This window comes from Chiloscyllium plagiosum, unplaced genomic scaffold (genome assembly GCF_037043375.1).
Source record: "Chiloscyllium plagiosum isolate Xiang-an unplaced genomic scaffold, Cpla_swu_hap1 HiC_scaffold_7, whole genome shotgun sequence".
NCBI lineage: Eukaryota > Metazoa > Chordata > Chondrichthyes > Orectolobiformes > Hemiscylliidae > Chiloscyllium > Chiloscyllium plagiosum.
The window spans coordinates 100,789,936-100,807,273 of NW_028270145.1; the positions used below are offsets into that span (position 1 = coordinate 100,789,936).

Here is a 17,338-nt window from a genome sequence, read left to right on the forward strand (position 1 = left end):
TCAACTGGACATGCCTATCCTGCACTACCGTTAACCTATCTTTGAAAGCCGCCCACATCTCAAATGTGGACTTCTCTTCAAATTGCTGTATCCAATCCAAATTTCCCAGCTCCTGCCTAATTTTGATATAATTGGCCTTGGCCCAGTTTAGTACTCTTCCCTTAGGACCTCTCTCTTCATTATCTATGAGTATTCTAAAACTTACAGAATTGTAGTCACTGTTGCCAAAGAAATCCCCTAACGCAACATCTACCACCTGTCCTGGCTCATTCCCCAGTACCAGGTCCAATATGGCCCCTTCCCTCATTGGACTTTGACATACTGCTCTAGAAAACTCTCCTGGATGTTTCTTACAAATTCTACCCCATCCAGACCTCTGACGCTAAGTGTAGCCCAGCCAATGTTGGGAAAATTAAAGTCTCCTATCACCACTACCCTGTTGCCTCTACATCTTTCCATAATCTGTTTACCTATTTGTTCTTCTATCTCACGCTCACTGTTGGGAAGTCTGTAATACAGCCCCGACAATGTAACTGCACCCTTCTTATTTCTCAGCTCCACCCATAATGCCTCACAACCCAAAATCGCCATAGTGTCCTCCTTTAGCACAGCTGTGATATCTTCCCTGACCAGCAATGCAAGTCCACCCCTTCTTTTACTTCCCTCACTGTCCTGTCTGAAGCTTCTATATCCTGGAACATTTAGTTGCCAATCATCATGCCCTTCCTTCAGCCAAGTCTCTGTGATGGCAATAATGTAATCACCAATCTAAGCTCTAAGTTCATCTGCCTTACACACTAACTCCTTGCATTAAAGTAGATGCATTTCAGGCCACCAGTTCTTTTGCACTCACCTGCTCTCTGCCTATTTTTCCCTTTATTAATGTTATCTTCATAATTCTTACAGTCTCCAGTCACCACCTCGCTGCCTACTTGTTTTCTCTTCTGGTTCCTAGCCCCTTGCCACATTAGTTTAAAACCTCCCCAACAGCAGTAGCAAAAACTCCCCCAAGGACATTGGTTCCAGTCTGGTTCAGATGTAGACTGTCCATTTTGTAATAGTCCCACCTTCCCCAGAACCGGTTCCAATGTCCAACAAATCTGAACCCCTCCCTCCTACACCATCTCTCAAGCCATGTGTTCATCCTGCCTATTTTTTCATTTCTATGCTGGCTAGCACGTGGCACAGGTAGTAATCCTGAGATCACAACCTATGAGGTGCTCCCCTTTAACTTCTCTCCCAGCTCCCTGAATTCTTCTTTCAGGACCTCATCTCGCTTTCTACTTATATCGTTGGTGCCTATATGCACCAAGAGAACTGGCTGTTCACCCTCCCCTTTTAGAATGCTCTGCAGCCGATCAGTGACATCCCTGACCCAAGCATTTTTATCATAAATCCTTCTGATTGATTGATGCGCTTGCAGCAAAGAGAAGAATATAACAAATACCAGAAGCACTGATTGTTCATTTTGATTTCATTGTGATGCAGTGCTGATGACTGGAACTATTACCCTAGTCCTAATTTCTATATATTCCAGTGGTATAGTTTTTCATTATTCTTTGAGATTTTCTCTCAGCGATGGAAAAAGCTCTTATTTCTCCCTGAGCATTACATTCTAAATTGTGTACAGAGTATGATATTGTCCTGTAATACATCGAGAAACAAAATCCAACATCACTGCAGTAAAATGAAAGTTTAATACCACCTCACTTCAAATCACAGGATTCAGTTGTGATGACATCGAACCACCCTCCCCTCACTGTACAAAATAACTCACTTCAAATAGCAGAAAATAGCCACCACCCCCAAATTCCATTTATATCGTGCAGAATACTGCAGGTTGAAATGCGTTTCAAGGATGTAACATATTTCAAGGTTGATAAACTGTGACACAAATACAACAACAATTTCTATTCTCATTTCAGTTTTCCAGAGTTTTGAGTTTTTCTGTGGTTTGGAAGCATTCAAGCATTCTGGATATTTTCTGTGAAATGACTTAATCACCACAATGTGTTGTTACCTTGTGACAGTCACTGAATTGTCCTCTAGGTTCTTGCAATTACCCATTCATTTTCTTCAGTACTATAATATAGATGTAATGGAGAAACTATTCAACCTTCATTCAGTCATTGGAAGCTGTTTTGTAAAGAAGACAAACTCATGGTCATGACATAAAAAGCAATAGCAACATATATGGTGTTTTGGTGTTCCTGTGGTGCAGTGGGTAGTTTTTTTTTTAAGCCCTTATGCTGAAATTTGATGTTCAAGTCTTTTTCCAGGATTGATGGACAAGGAAGGCATATTGATAACAGGTTCAATATCAACTTGCATATCTTTCTAACATATATCAATATGCAATGCTTGGTTATTTGCAATGCTTGGTTAACCATGCAATGAAATGCGAGCATCCAGCATCAGTTCTCACAGCTTTGGACTACAAGATGCCTGATTATGTCGCAACCTAAAACTCCTTTGGAGTGAGTTGGTTCAGTTTCTAGTTGTATCTGTTAACTGAGTGGGTAGTGGGGTTCAATTGAATGATGTGTGATCCTCATTCTGACTTGAATGGATTCATAGAACATAGATCAGTACAGGCCCTTTCGCCCTCGATGTTGTGTTGACTTTTTATCCTGCTCGAAGATCAGAATAACCTACGTACCCTTCATTGTACTATCTTCCATGTGCCTTTCCAAGAGTTGCTTAAATGTCCCTAATATATCTGACTCTACTACCACTGCCGGCATTCCATGCACCTACCACTCTTTGTGTAATGAACCGACCTCTGACATCTCCTTAAAATTATGACCCCTCACGATATCCATTTCCACCTTAGGAAAGAGTCTCTGGCTATCCACTCTATCTATGCCTCTCATCATTTAATACACCTCTATCAAGTCACCTCTCATCCTTTCTCGCTCCAATAAGAAATGTCCTAGTTCCATCAACCTTTCTTCATAAGACATGCCCTCCAGTCCAGGCAGGATTCTGGTAAATCTCCTCTGCACCTGCTCTAGAGCTTCCACATCCTTCCTATAATGAGGTGACCTATATTGAACATAATATTCCAAGTGTGGTCTAACCAGGGCTTTATAGAGCTGCAACATAATCTCGCAGCTCTTCAACTCAATCCCCCTGCTACTGAAATCCAACACGCCATATGCCTTCTTGACAACCCTACCAACTTGGGCGGTCACTTTGAGGAACCTATGGACATGGACCGCGCAAGATCCCTCTGTTCCTCCACTCTGCCAAGAATCCTGCCTTTAACCCTGTATTCTGCATTCAAATTCAACCTTTCAAAATTAATCATGTCACACTTTTCCAGGTTGAATTCTATCTGCCACTTATTAGCCCAGTTCTGCATCCTGTCAATGTCCTGTTACAACCTACAACAGCCCTCTACACCATCTATTACTTCACCAACCTTTGTTTCATCAGCAAACTTATTAACCTACCCTGCCTCATCTAAGTCATTTATAAAAATCACAAAGGGCAGAGGTCCCAGAACCGATGCCTGCAAAACACCACTGGTTACCAAGCTCCAGGCTGAATACCTTCTATCTATTATCACCTTTGTCTTCTATGGACCAGCCAATTCTTTATCTAGGCAGTCACATTACATTGTATCCCATGCCTCCATACTACTGAATGAGCCAACCATGGGAAACCTTATCAAACGCCTTGCTAAAATCCATGTACACCACATTCACTGCTCCACCTTTATCAATGTGTTTTGTTACATTCTCAAAGAACTCAATAATGTTTGTGAGGCATGATCTGATTCAGAAACTGCACCCGTGCTGTACATGTAGTGGACCTCATGACACTATGGGTTGCATTCTACTGTTGGGCACAGAAAGGGCAAGAGTGGAATCTTCCACAGCAAAACCAAGGAGTCTTATCCTACTTGAACAAAGAAATATGTTTTAAATCTTAATATAAAAAAGGAAGTCGAGAAAGGGAGGAAACATAATGATCAAATCTCAGAGTCTACTGAAAGCATGACCACCAAGAGTTAGGTCATGATTCACAAGAGACCATTAATGAAAGAGTGCAGAGCACTTGTGGCACTGAGGTTACAGAGATGGGGAAGGGTAAGGATATGGAGGGATTTCAATCCAGCAATGGAAGTTTTGAGTCAGACCATGAGTCAGTGTAGACAGTGAATCCAGAAATAGTGATTGATTGGGACTTCTTGTGAGTTTGGATATGGGAAACCAAACATTACATTTACATTGACATGAGACTTCATGCCACCTTGTTACAATATGAGTAAGATTTTAATTATTTCAAAATCAAGTCATTTATACAGTTATAATCAGGCATTTGGATGGTGTCAAATTGGGCTTAAGACAAAATATTAGGCCCATTCCAGTGGCTTCTCCAATAAACTGTTCTAAATTTGCATTAGGATGAACTTCAAATGAGTTTATTCTCACAATTTTCTCCTTCAATCCTATGTTACCGGTAGCAAAGGTAAAGTTTGGTACGTCATCTTAGTTTTATCAGAAGATAGGGCTGTTCTGTCATTAGAGAGAGAAATGATTGGTGGTAGTTTAACCTGAGGATCAGGTAAGGGGAGAGGATGAAAAGGTGGTACCTTTAATGGGTAACCTCATTCAGCGAATCAATACTGTTGACTTCACTCTACGTCGTAAACCACTCATCCAGCCAACTGAGGTAACCATCCCCCTAATGCTAGTGCAACTAGTGTAAGAGTTAAGTTTTGACAAGCATCATTTTAATGGTCAACAAAATTTTCTGTACATAGCACCTAGTATACAGCAGGATCTTTGCTATCGAAATGCATAATTAACTTTTCCAATTGCTTTGGGTCTGCAACATTAAAATACACCATCCAGCTGAGCAGATCTCTGCTGGCCCTGTATAAGCCTTCTCCTACCTTTATTCATGTACTTCTATCAGCATATTTTACTATTCATTTTTTCCAATACAACTTACCTAGTTTCCCAATAAATGAACCTATTCTATTGAACAGTTCATGTTTGTGGTAACGATTTGCTGCCATTCTATGTATGAAGCAGTTTGTCCTACGTTCCCCATTGATGACAATCTTTACTCATCTACTTTGATTCTGGAGTTTTTCATAATTGGAAACACTTATCTAGTTCAATCCTATAAAGCCATTTCATGATCATAAAGACTTCTATGGGATCAATCACCAAGCTTTCAATTTCTGTACAAGAGCATGTGCAGATCATTTTCTGATCAGGATATTCTTATAGTTCTGCTATCAGCCTTGTGGTTCCTTTGTATACCTTATCTGATGCTTTTGTAGACAATATTGATATGACAACTGCGCACAATATTCCAATTGTGGTTCAATCAAAGTTTAATGCAGTCAAAACATAATTACATGGCTTTTTGATTCTTTTTCCTTGCAAAATACCCTTTCTGCTTATTTGCGTTATTTGTGGGCTTCTTAGCCGCCACACTGGATTTATTTTCCAATGAATCACAATGACAATCATATTGCCACTCTGCTTCTACTTTTTTCTCTGTTAAGAAAGAGCTCCGCATTCCTGGTTGGAAATTATTTATCTTGGCTTCTCCAGAAAGACTATTCATTAAATCATACAAATCCCTTTGTTTGGGGATCATCTGGGATGTCAAGCTGTGCCATTTTTCAATGGGATTATTTAATGCATTCTGTTAATTAAATGTCCAACAACACAGGCAGCCACTTATTTAACTGTGATGGGAATGTATCTAAGATATGTGAAGTGAGGGTGCCAGACGGGCAGGATGCTGGATGGACAGAGTGCCAGGTGAGTAGGGAATTAGATGGTTCAAGTTCCAAGACATAAGGCTTTGTGAAAGCTAAAAATTTGTGAAAGATAAGGGATGGAGTGTTGAGTGAAGGTCATTATAGATGCTGTATCCAGGCGAGGAGAAGCATGTTGGGTTCTGTGAGTTAGGGAACTAGCAGAGTGTGGGTGGAGGGGGGCGGGGATGGGGGGTGCAGGATTGTCTGGTCAGGATCCAGGTGTTACAAGAAGTTTGGGGAAAGTGTAGTTGGAAGTGTACATGGCAAGCTGGGGGTGTCAACATAAAAGAAGTAACCCAGAAGTCACACTGAGTTTTTAATTGTCCAACTTTTCCAAGGCATTTAACTTCGCTGTAGCAGAACCCACTTAGCTGGCTGATTTAAATGGGCACTTGCAGAGATTTCCAAGGCAAGGGCATTGCCAATTGTTAAATTCAGTTTCTGGGCAATTCCCTCAGCATCTAGTGTGTTGGGGATTCCACAGGTTCCTATCAACTGGCATCCATGCTGCAGAGTTGACTATCTGGCCATCAGAAAATTAAGCCCACCATTTTTAGTAATTTTCCTTTATCCATATGTGAGGATCTTTCATTCTTTCCGACATTTGGTCATAATGTTGAAATAACATATAGCCTCCTTTTTCTTCATTCCAACATGCAGTTCCTCTTATATGCCTACATCACACCCATTCTGTAAGTTTATTGATTATAATCTTTTATTTTGTAACTTATACCTTAGTATTGACTATACCTCCAAATTTATATATAAATGTATAAACTCACATGTACAAATGTGTATAGGTTTGGAACAGAAATCAACCACTCAGCCCTTTGAGTTTCCTCCCTTCAATATGTTGTGGTTATCTGATTACTCCACATTCCCACCTACCTTTGATAATCTTTCAGTCACTTGCTTAATAAAAAATTGTGTACTTTCACTTTAAAAATAACCAAGGACTATGTTTCCACTGCCTTCTAAGGAAAAGATAATCAAAAATTCATCCTCCGTCAGAGAAAAAAAAACTCATTTCTGGCTTAATTGGGTGACACCTCATTTTAAACTGTGACCTCGTGTTCTAGATTCTCAAAAAAGAAGAAAATTATATCCACCACTCAGAATCTTAAATGTTTTACTCAAATCATCTTTCATTCTTTGAAACACCTAGCCTGTCTAGCCTTTCCTTATGAGACAATCCAACCATTCCACTTTTGATTACATTTATATCCTTCCTTAAATAAGGTCACTAATACCATGTGCAGTACATCAGATATGATTTCACCAATGCCCTGTGTCATGTTGAATAATATTTCTACTTTTGTACTAAATTCCCATCGCAATAATTACTTGAAGATATCCTGCATACTAGCCTTTTGAGATTCACAAACTAGGTCACCCACGTCCCTCTCTATCTCACAGCTCTACAGCCCCAAGCTGATTTTTCATGCCAAAATGGACAATTTAATATTTTCCCACGTCCAATTCCATTAGCCAGATTTTTGCCCACTCGCTTAACCTCTCTATAGCTTTTAATAGCCTTCTTATAGCCTCTTCAGTGAAACCAACTTTCCCATGGCTGATCATTATAACACAGCATCTTGCTCGCATGCCCACTTATCTGTACTTGGCATGCAGCAGTATTCCAGCGAATCATAGCACAAACCAGAGAAGCAACATCTCATCTTCAAACTAGTCAGTTTACAACCTTCTGTGCTCAATATTGCATTAAACACCTTCAAATTGTGAACCCAATCCTTCCGTTTCTTTTAGCCTTACTTGTTACATTCTCTTTCACCCTCTTTCCCCTTCTATCACCCCAGCAGGACTGATTGTTCTTTCATGACTGGTAGTTAGACACATGTTTGCTCTGCCTTTCTCATATTCTGATTACTTAATCTGAACTATCAACATCTTTTCTCATCCAGCACTCTAACCCCTCCCACCATTGCACAAATGCTGCCCACTCCACACGTCACTTTAGCTCTGATCAAGAATCATTGAGACTCGAAACGATAGCTTACATTCTTTGCATGGATGTTGCCTGACCCGCTGGGATCTCCAGCAATTTTTGTTTCCAATACAGTTTCCAGCATCCATAAAAATTTGCTATTACTTCCTGACTCATCTGTGTGTCACCAGCAAAACTGGCAACTATGCCTTTAGTCCCTTCCTTAAGACGATGAGACTTTGGAATGGAAGTAGGCCATTTGGCTTATCTTTTTGCTCTGCCATTCAATTGATGCCACTTTCCTGCCTTTCCCCAATACCCTTGATTCCTGTATTGATTAAAAATTTATCTCTTTCCATCTTGAAAGCACTTTGTGACCCTCTCTCTCCAGTCCTCAGCAGGAAAGAATTCTGCAGATTTACTACCCTCACGCAAGTAATTTAGATAAATGGCAAACTATTAATGTCCAAGGATTACCACTGATCCATGTGGTAAACTATTCATTAACCTTGCTAACCTGAATAAGACTAATTTATATCAACTGTCTGCTTCCTGTCAGCCAGCCAACCTTCTATCCATGTCAATATTCTCCATCCTGACCTTTTATTTATGCAATAATCTTTTATGTGGCGCTTTAACAAATACCTGCTGGAAATCTAAGCACAGTACACATACTGGTTTCCCTTCATTCAAAACACATGTTACATCCTCAAAGATTGCCAACAAATTGGTTAAATATGATTACCCATTCAGAAAACTATGTTACCTTTGCCTGATTACCTTGCACTTTTCAAATGCCCTTTTATAAATATTTTATAACAGCTTTCAATATTTTCCCTGTGATAAATGATGAGCTAACTTTTTTTTATTACAGAATAATAGAGATGTTACAGCATGGAATCAGACCCTTCAGTCCAACTCATCCAAGCCAACCAGATATCCTAAATTAATCTAGTCCCATTTGCCAGCACTTGACCCTTTATGGGCGGCACGGTGGCACAGTGGTTAGCACTGCTGCCTCACAGCGCCAGAGACCCGGGTTCAAATCCCGCCTCAGGCGACTGACTGTGTGGAGTTTGCACGTTCTCCCCGTGTCTGCGTGGGTTTCCTCCGGGTGCTCCGGTTTCCTCCCACAGTCACAAAGATGTGCAGGTCAGGTGAATTGGCCATGCTAAATTGTCCATAGTGTTAGGTAAGGGGTAAATGTAGGGGTATGGGTGGGTTACGCTTCGGCGGGGCGGTGTGGACTTGTTGGGCCAAAGGGCCTGTTTCCATACTGTAAGTAATCTAATCTAATCTAAGACCCCTCTAAATCCTTCCTATTCAGATGCTTTTTAAATATTGTACCAGCCTTCCCTACTTCCTCTGGTAGCTCATTCCAAACACGCACCAACCTCTGCATGAAAAAGTTGTCCCTTTTAAATCTTTCCCCTCTCATCTTAAACCTATGTGTTCTAGTTCTGGACTCCCCCACCTCAGGGAAAATACCTGATGATTCTATAAACCTCTATGACATAATCCCTCAGCCTCCAACACTCCAGGGAAAACAGCCCCAGCCTATTCAGCCTGTCCCTAAAGCTCAATCCCTCCAACCCTGGCAACATCCTTGTAAATCTTCACTCGTGAGAAATGGCCTTCATTTATTGTCCATGCCTGGCTCCCCATGAGAGGTTGGTGAACTGCCTCCTTGAACTGCTTCAGTCCATGTGCTATAGGTTGATCCACAATGCCCTTAAGGAGGGAAATCCAAGATTTAGACCCAGCAACACCAAAGGAATGGGGAAATATTTCCAAGTCAAGATGATGAATGACTTAGAAGAGAACTTGCAGATGATGGAAGTCCCATGTATCTGCTGCTCTTGTTCTTCAAGAATGAAGTGGTCGTGAATTCAGAAGGTGCTGTTTCAGGATATTTGGTGAATTTCAGCCATGCATCTTGCAGATAGTACTAATTGAGTATCGGTGGTGGAGGAAGTGGATGTGGTGCAAAGTAAGCAGACTGCTTTGTTCTGGATAGTGTCAAGTTTCTTGAGGGTTGATGCAGCTCTACCCATCCAAGCAAATGGGGAATATTCTGTCACACTCCTGACTTGTGCCTGTGGGCTTTGTGGAGTCAGATGGTAAGTTACTTGCTGTAGTATTCCAAACATCTGAGCTGCTCTTTGCGCCACTCCGTTTATCTGGTAAACCCCCAGATTTCTGATCAATGGTAACCCCCGGGATATTGATAGTGGTGGATTCACTGTAGTTTTTAGAGCTGTAGTATCCTGCTTTCTGTCAACCACAAGTTGTGCTTTTACTATGAAGTCCAATTTACCTTTGTAAATGCTGACTAGTAGTAGTCCTGACACCTTCCCATCGTGTATAGGTTGGGCTGAAATTGTTGATGATATTCAACAGCTGCATGACCTTGAATGAGTCCTATGAACATTCCTGTACGTGCCACAGACGGCACAATCAAAACTTGTTTTCTATACTTGTAAGCAGCTTGTTTCCTGTATCTGTTTTTCTGTGCTGGCTGTTTGTCACACTGAATAAGAGAAAGTTTTGTTCCACATTTTTGGACTTCATCTCTGACTGGGATCGTGAATGGTGCCAGGAACAAACCTAAGCTTTTAGACCAGCCGTCAATCAAAGGGTTCCCAAACTGCAGAAGGATGTGAAACTCATTGCTGTCTCATCTTTCCTTTTTCATCTTTTATATTACTTCATAGTTGTTCATATTTCAGTCCTTTGTTTTTCTTCCTTTTTCATCTCTTATTATTACACAACGAATGTTCCTATCTGAGTAAATTAATGTTAGCAAGTCTTTTTTAGACTGCATTTAACCCAAAAGAACCGCTTGGATACATCCTGTGATCCAAGACACATGGTAAATGCCATTTGATAACTTTAGGCTAAATAATTGTTCCAAATCTTTCTTCCACAAGCAAAATATTGCATTTGATGGAAATATGTGATAATCAGCGAAAATTCTGGAACTACTCAGCAGATCAGACTACAGTTTTGGAGAGAGTAGCGGAGTTAGTGTTTCAGGTTATGGTGGTGTGTTCATAGACAGACAGTTAGAAGGCTACCTTACAGAGGGCAAACTGTAGATCTAAGTACTGACAAGTGTGGTCTCAGGGCTCCTAATTTTCCCACATTTAAGGAGCAGTGTTAGATTCCTCAAGAATGTATGGCTTTCAATATTGATCTTCTGGTCGTAAACCTGATGATAAATGCTCTCTTGATAGTAATGAGCTTTTCTTGCCAATGGCCTCAGAGTGTCATTGAGCAAGTTAGAATGACACACAAGCAAATTTGATTAAAATTCTGATGAATTTACAATTAAGGGACTGCAGCCTGTGAAAAATTGACTTCAACATTTTCTATTCCTCCTTAAGTCTAATTAACAATCAATTTCTCGCTGCACTTTGCACTTAGGACGTGAAGTGAATCAATGCAAGGGTTGATGCCGTGCATGAATAGTTTAAGGAATGGTTAACAAAACTGACTGTTAAGATAGTATTTATTTAAATCTTTGCAACTTCTAGCTTCGTTATACGTAGGAGGATCATATGGATAAACAAAATGTATTTTAACGAATGCTGTAGCTGATTGCAATCCATAATGTGTGGGCAGTTATAAGTGTTAATTTGAATTTAATTAACTTGTTGTCGACTTTTATCATGTCCTGCAACTGACTAATTTCACATGATGTTTAATTCATGTTGCAGACAGTGATAATCTAGATAAAGAGACGCACAGAGCGAACACAGAAGGCTTCGTTGGCTGCCTGTCAGCAGTCCAGTTCAATGGGATTACTCCTCTGAAAGTTGCGTTACAAAATTCAGGTTCTCCTTTAGTCTCCATAAAAGGGCGTTTTGTTGAATCAAGTTGTGGATCTGCCCTCAGGAGCGAATCAACAGCAATCACCACATCACACTCTCTAACAGGTAACTTAAATAAGAACAACCAATAATTTGAAGGTAATGATTTGGAATCAAATATTCAACTATGATTTACCAATCATCTGGTATACATCGACTATCTCAGTACTAATCGGCCAATTATGAAAATATGTGCACGTTCATTTTATATTGTATGGAACTATATAAGAGACTGCCATCTTTCTAACAGAAGATCCCAAAACCTTTTTGCTAAGCTCCCATTTCTCCTCTTTGTTAACTTTTCTGCTTTCTCAGAAAGTGTATAATTGACAAAAGAATGCTCAAATAATTGACTTGTGAGACCATTTCAGAGGGAAATTAAGAATTCACCACATATCTATGAGTCTGGAGGCGTATGTGAACAGCAGTAGATAAGGACAGCAAGTCTCCTTCCCAAATGACACCTGTCAATCAGTTAGTTGGGTTTTTCAAGACCATCAAGTTGTTCCGTGGTCATAATTAATAACACAAGCTTTTCATTCCATATTTATTGTGTTAATTTCATTTCAAATACCCAGCTCTATTTGAAATTTCAATTACAATGGCTATATCCTATCAGAAATTGTCTAAGCATAGGTTTTAGTCAGGTTCATAGAGGGTTTCTCTCTATGAGACATAATGTGTTGACCTCTGCCTAGAACTTTCAGGATCACTGCCACTGAAACCATCTTTAAAGACCAGCCATGCACCTGGTCAAGCATTGGCAGTCTACAGGTGCCCTGCCCAGTTCATGTCAATTAATCCCATTATGAGGGACAGAGGGAATTTGCACTCTGCTTTGCCACCAGGCAACTGGATGTTGGGTTGGAGAGAGGTACATGCAGCCACTGCCCATGAAGCATGCCCAGGTATGTTGGTTACTTATGAAAGTCTGCAGGAGCGAACCCTGACTTTCAGGTCAGGAATTCTTACCACCTAGTTCCTATGTGGGTGTGAGAGAATGGAAAACTACATATGAATGAAGCATGATGATGTATTAATGAGGATATTAATGCATGCTAGTGCAGAGAGGTCTCTGACATGCACTAGACCTCACCATACAGAACTTGGCTAAACTTTCTGTTCTTGATGTTGGAAGCTCCTTACCACCAAACTCATGCAATCCTCCCAACTTTCTCCCAACTAATGCACACATTGTTCAGTGCTTGGTTAGTTTCTGCTCTTATTATGAACTTGGGACTCTGGGTTACTCATCAAGTAGCTTAATCATCATATTAATGTAGTCATAGAGTCATAGAATCATAGAATCCTACAACACAGAGACAGACCTTTTGGCCCAAACTGGTTCATGCCGAACAAAATGTCCATCTGCACTAACCCCATTTCCCTGCACATGGACCATTTCCTTCTAATCCTTTCCTATCCATGTATTTGTCCATTTGCCTTTTAAATGTTGTCAATGTACCTGCCTCAACCACTTCTACTGGCAGCTCATTCCATATGCGTACAACCCTCTGTGTAAAAAAGTTGCCCCTGGGTTCCCTTTTATTCTTTCCCCTCATACCTTAAACTGCTGTCTTCTATTCCTCGATTCCCCAACCCTGGGAAAAAAGCCTGAGTGCATTCACCTATCCATGCCTCTCATGATCTTATACCCCTCTATAAAATCCCCCCTCATTCGCCAGTGCTCTAAAGAAAAAAGTCCTAGCTTTTCCAACCTTTCCCTATAACTCAGACCACTGAGTCCAAGCAACATCCTTGTAACTTGCTTCTGCGCTCTTTCCAGGTTAATAACATCCTTCCTATAGCAAGGTGACCAAAACCAACACAATACTCCAAGTGTGGTTTTACCAATATCCTGTACAACTGCAACATGACTTCCAAACTTCTATACTCCATGCCCTGACTGCTGAGGACCAATGTGCCAAAATCCTTCTTCACTGCCCTGTCTACCTGTGACTCCATTTTCTGAAAATTGTGAACCTGTTCCACTACACTCCTTAAGGCCCTACCGTTCACCATGAAACTCCTACCTTGATTTGACTATCGAAAATGCAAGACCTCCCATTCATCTCTACTAAATTCCATTTGCCATTTCTTGGCTCACTTCCCCAGGTGATCAAGGTCCTGCTGCAATTTCTGATAACCTTCCTCATTGTCCTCAATACCACCTATTTTAGTGCCATCAGCAAACTTCTGAATCATGCCTTGTACATTCTCATCCAAATCATTGCTATGGAAAGCAGACAGTACTGGCCCAGCATTGAGCCCTGAGGCACTCCATTAGTCACAGGCCTCCAGTCCGACAAACATCCTTCTACTATTCCCTCTCCTTCCTACCATCAAACCAATTGTGTGTCCAATTTACCAGCTCCCCCTAGATTCCATGTGATCTGACCTTCGAGAGCAGCCGACTATGTGGAACCTTACCAAAGGCGTTACTGAAATCCGTAGAGACTACACTTACTGCCCTACCCTCGTCAAACTTCCCGGTCACATCAACAAAGAGGTCTAACTAATTTGTGAGGAATGATCTCCCATGCACAATGCTATGCTGACTACTCCTAATCAAACCCTGCCTTTCGAAATGCAAGTATATCTTACCCCTCAGAATCTTCTCAAGTAACTTACCCACCGTAGATGTTGGGCTTAATGGTCTATAGTTCCCAAACTTTTCTTTGCACCTCTTTTTGAATAAGGGCACAGCATTAGCTACTGTCCAGTCTTCCAGGACTTCACCTGAGGCAAGTTGATGCAAACATATCAGCCAGGGCTCCCACAATTGCTTCTCTTGCCTCTTGCAGTGTTCTTGGATATACCTGCTCAGGACCTGGAGATTTATCCACCTTCATGCATGCCAATATGTCCAACACCCCCTCTAAGGGCAGCACGGTGGCTCAGTGGCTAGCACTACTGCCTCATAGCATCAAGGATCCAGGTTCAATTCCCACCTCAGGCGATTATCTGTGTGGAGTTTGTACATTCTCCCCGTGGGTTTCTAATGGGTGCACCAGTTTCCTCCCACAATCCAAAGATGTAATGGCCAGGTGAATTGGCCATGCTAAATTGCCCATAGTGTTAGATGCATTAGTCAAGGGTAAATGGGGGGGGGGGGGGGTTACTCTTCAGAGGGTTGGTGTGGACAGTGTCCCCCACTGTCACCTCAGTCAGCTGTTCTGCCCTATTTCCCAAGATTATGTCAGGTTTTGCCCCTTCCTGAGTAGGACCCTCTACATATTGCTTGAGGAAACTTTTCTGAATGCACTTAACAAATTCCATCCCATCTATGCCCTTCAGGCTTAGACAGTCCCAGTCTATATTAGGAAAATTAAAATTTCCTACTATGACAACACTATTGCTCCTGCAAGTCTTCCCAATCTCCCTGCATATGTGTTCCTCTAATTCCCGTTGACTTTTGGTACAACCCCAATAATGCCACCATCCCTTTCTTATTTCTAAGCTCCACCCACAAAGCCTCACTGGATGTCCTTCAATTACTTCATCTCTGACTACTGCTGTGATACTCGCCTTAATCAAAAATGCAACACCCCCATCCCACTACCTTCCACCAACTCTGTACCACAAAAGCACCTGTATCCTAGCTCATTAAGCTGCCAGTCCTCTCCCTCCCATAGCCATGTTTCTGTAATGGCTATAATATCCCAGTCCCACGTACCTACCCATGTCCAGAATATAAAGACAGATAGCAAAGGTTTTTGTCAAGAAAATAACAAAGAGTGCCTAAAGTAAACATTGATCCTTCAGAGGATGAGAATGGGCATTAGGTTATGGGATATGGTGAAATGGCTGAGGCATTGAACAGGTCTTTTGTATTGGTCTTCACAGTGGAAGACACTCATAACATGCCAGTAATTGACAAAGAGACAAAGGTAGGTGAGGACCCAGAAACAATCATTATTACAGAAGAGGTAGTGTTGGGCAAGCTAATGAAGCTAAGGGTAGACAAGTCTCCTGGCCTTGATGGAATGCATTCTAGGGTACTAAAATAGATAGTGGGAGAAATAGCAACTGCACTTGTGGTAATTTTTCAAAATTCACTGGACTCTGAGGCAGTTCTAGCAGATTGGAAAACAGCAAATGTGATGCCACTGTTTAAAAAGGGAGGTAGACAAAAGATGGAGAATTATAGACTGGTTAGCTTAACGTTTGTAGTAGGGAAGATGCTTGAGCCTATTATCAAGGAAGAAACAGCAAGGCGTCTCGATAAAAATTGTCCTATTGGGCAGAAGCAGCATAGTTTCATGAAGGGCAGGTCATGCTTAACAAATCCTTTGGAATTCTATGAGACATTATGAATAAGGTGGATAATGGGGACCCACTGGATCAGTGTACCTGGATTTCCAAAAGGACTTTGAAAGGTGCTGCACAAGAGGCTGCTGCATATGATAAAGATGTATGGCGTTACGGATAAAGTATTAGCATGGATAGAGGATTGGTTAACTAACAGGAAGTAAAGAGTGGGGATAAATGAGTGTTATTCTGGTTAGCACTCAGTAACTATTGGTGTGCCTCAGGGATCTGTATTTGGACCACAATTATTCACAATTTGTTTTGATGATTTGGAGTTGGGGACCATGTGTTATGTATTAAAGTTTGCAGATAACACTAACATGAATGGCAGAGCAAAATGTACAAAGGATCGTGAAACTTTGCAGAGGAACATAAACACTTTAAGTGGACAAAGATCTGGCAAATGGAATACAATGTTAATACATGTAAAGTCATCCATTTTGTTAGGAGAAACAGTAAAAAGGCTTATTACCTGAATGGTAAAAAAATTCCAGCATGTTGCTATGCAGAGGGACCTGGATTTTCTTGTGCAGGAAGCACAGAAGGTTGGTCTGCAGGTGCAACAGGTAATTAAGAAGATAAATGGAATTTTGTCCTTCATTGCTCAAAGGATTGAGTTTATAAGGAGGAAGGTTCTATTGCAGCTGTCTAGGGTGCTGGTGAGGCCACACTGGAGTACTGCATGCAGTTTTAGTCTCCTTACTTGAGAAAGAATGTACTGACACAAGAGGAGGTGCAGAGGAGATTCACTGGGTTGATTCTGGAGTTGAGCGGGTTGGTTCATCAGGAGACACTGAGTAGACTGGGATTATACTCAGAGAGTATAAGCTTTACCCAGAGAGTAGTAAGGACGTGGAATGCCATGCCGGCAAGGTAGTAGAATCAATTTTAAGGTCATTTAAATGGACATTGGATAAACATATGGATGATAGTGGAATAGTATAGGTTAAATGGGCTTCCGGTTGGTTTCATAGGTTGACACAAAATTGATGGCCGAAGAGCCTGGACTGCGCTGTTATGTTCTATGTTCTGTGTATTGTTCTATATTCATTGGAATTCAGAAGGGTGAGGGAGGATCTTATAGAAACATATAAGAGTATGGAGGGAATAGATAAGATAGAAGTAGAGAGGATGTTTCCACTGCTGGGTGAAACTAGGACAAGAGGGCATAGCCTCAAGACTAGAGGGATTAGATTTAGGACTGAATTGAGAAGGAACTTCTTCACCCAGAGGGTTGTGAATCTATGGAATTCTTTGCACGGTGAAGTGGTTGAAGCTACTTCAGTAAACATTCTTAAAGCTAAGATAGATTTTTTTTGAACAACAAAGGAATTAAACGATACAGTGAGAGCGCTGGTAAGCGGAGCTGAGTTCACAAAAAGATCAGCCATGATCTTATTGAATGGCAGAGCAGGCTCAAGG

The 17,338-nt window shown here is 41.1% G+C and overlaps 1 protein-coding gene across 2 annotated transcripts in view; it reads left to right on the plus strand.

Annotated features, from left to right (window-relative positions):
- Positions 1–17,338, plus strand: part of LOC122551779 (contactin-associated protein-like 5) — an 888,067-nt gene that overhangs the window by 796,234 nt on the left and 74,495 nt on the right. The window contains exon 22 of one of the 2 annotated variants that reach the window (XM_043694242.2): positions 11,453–11,671. The exons of the other annotated variant lie outside the window; for it this stretch is intronic. Coding sequence (XP_043550177.2) covers positions 11,453–11,671 — 219 coding nt within the window. The remainder of the gene's footprint in view (positions 1–11,452; positions 11,672–17,338) is intronic. 2 annotated transcript variants of the gene reach the window in all.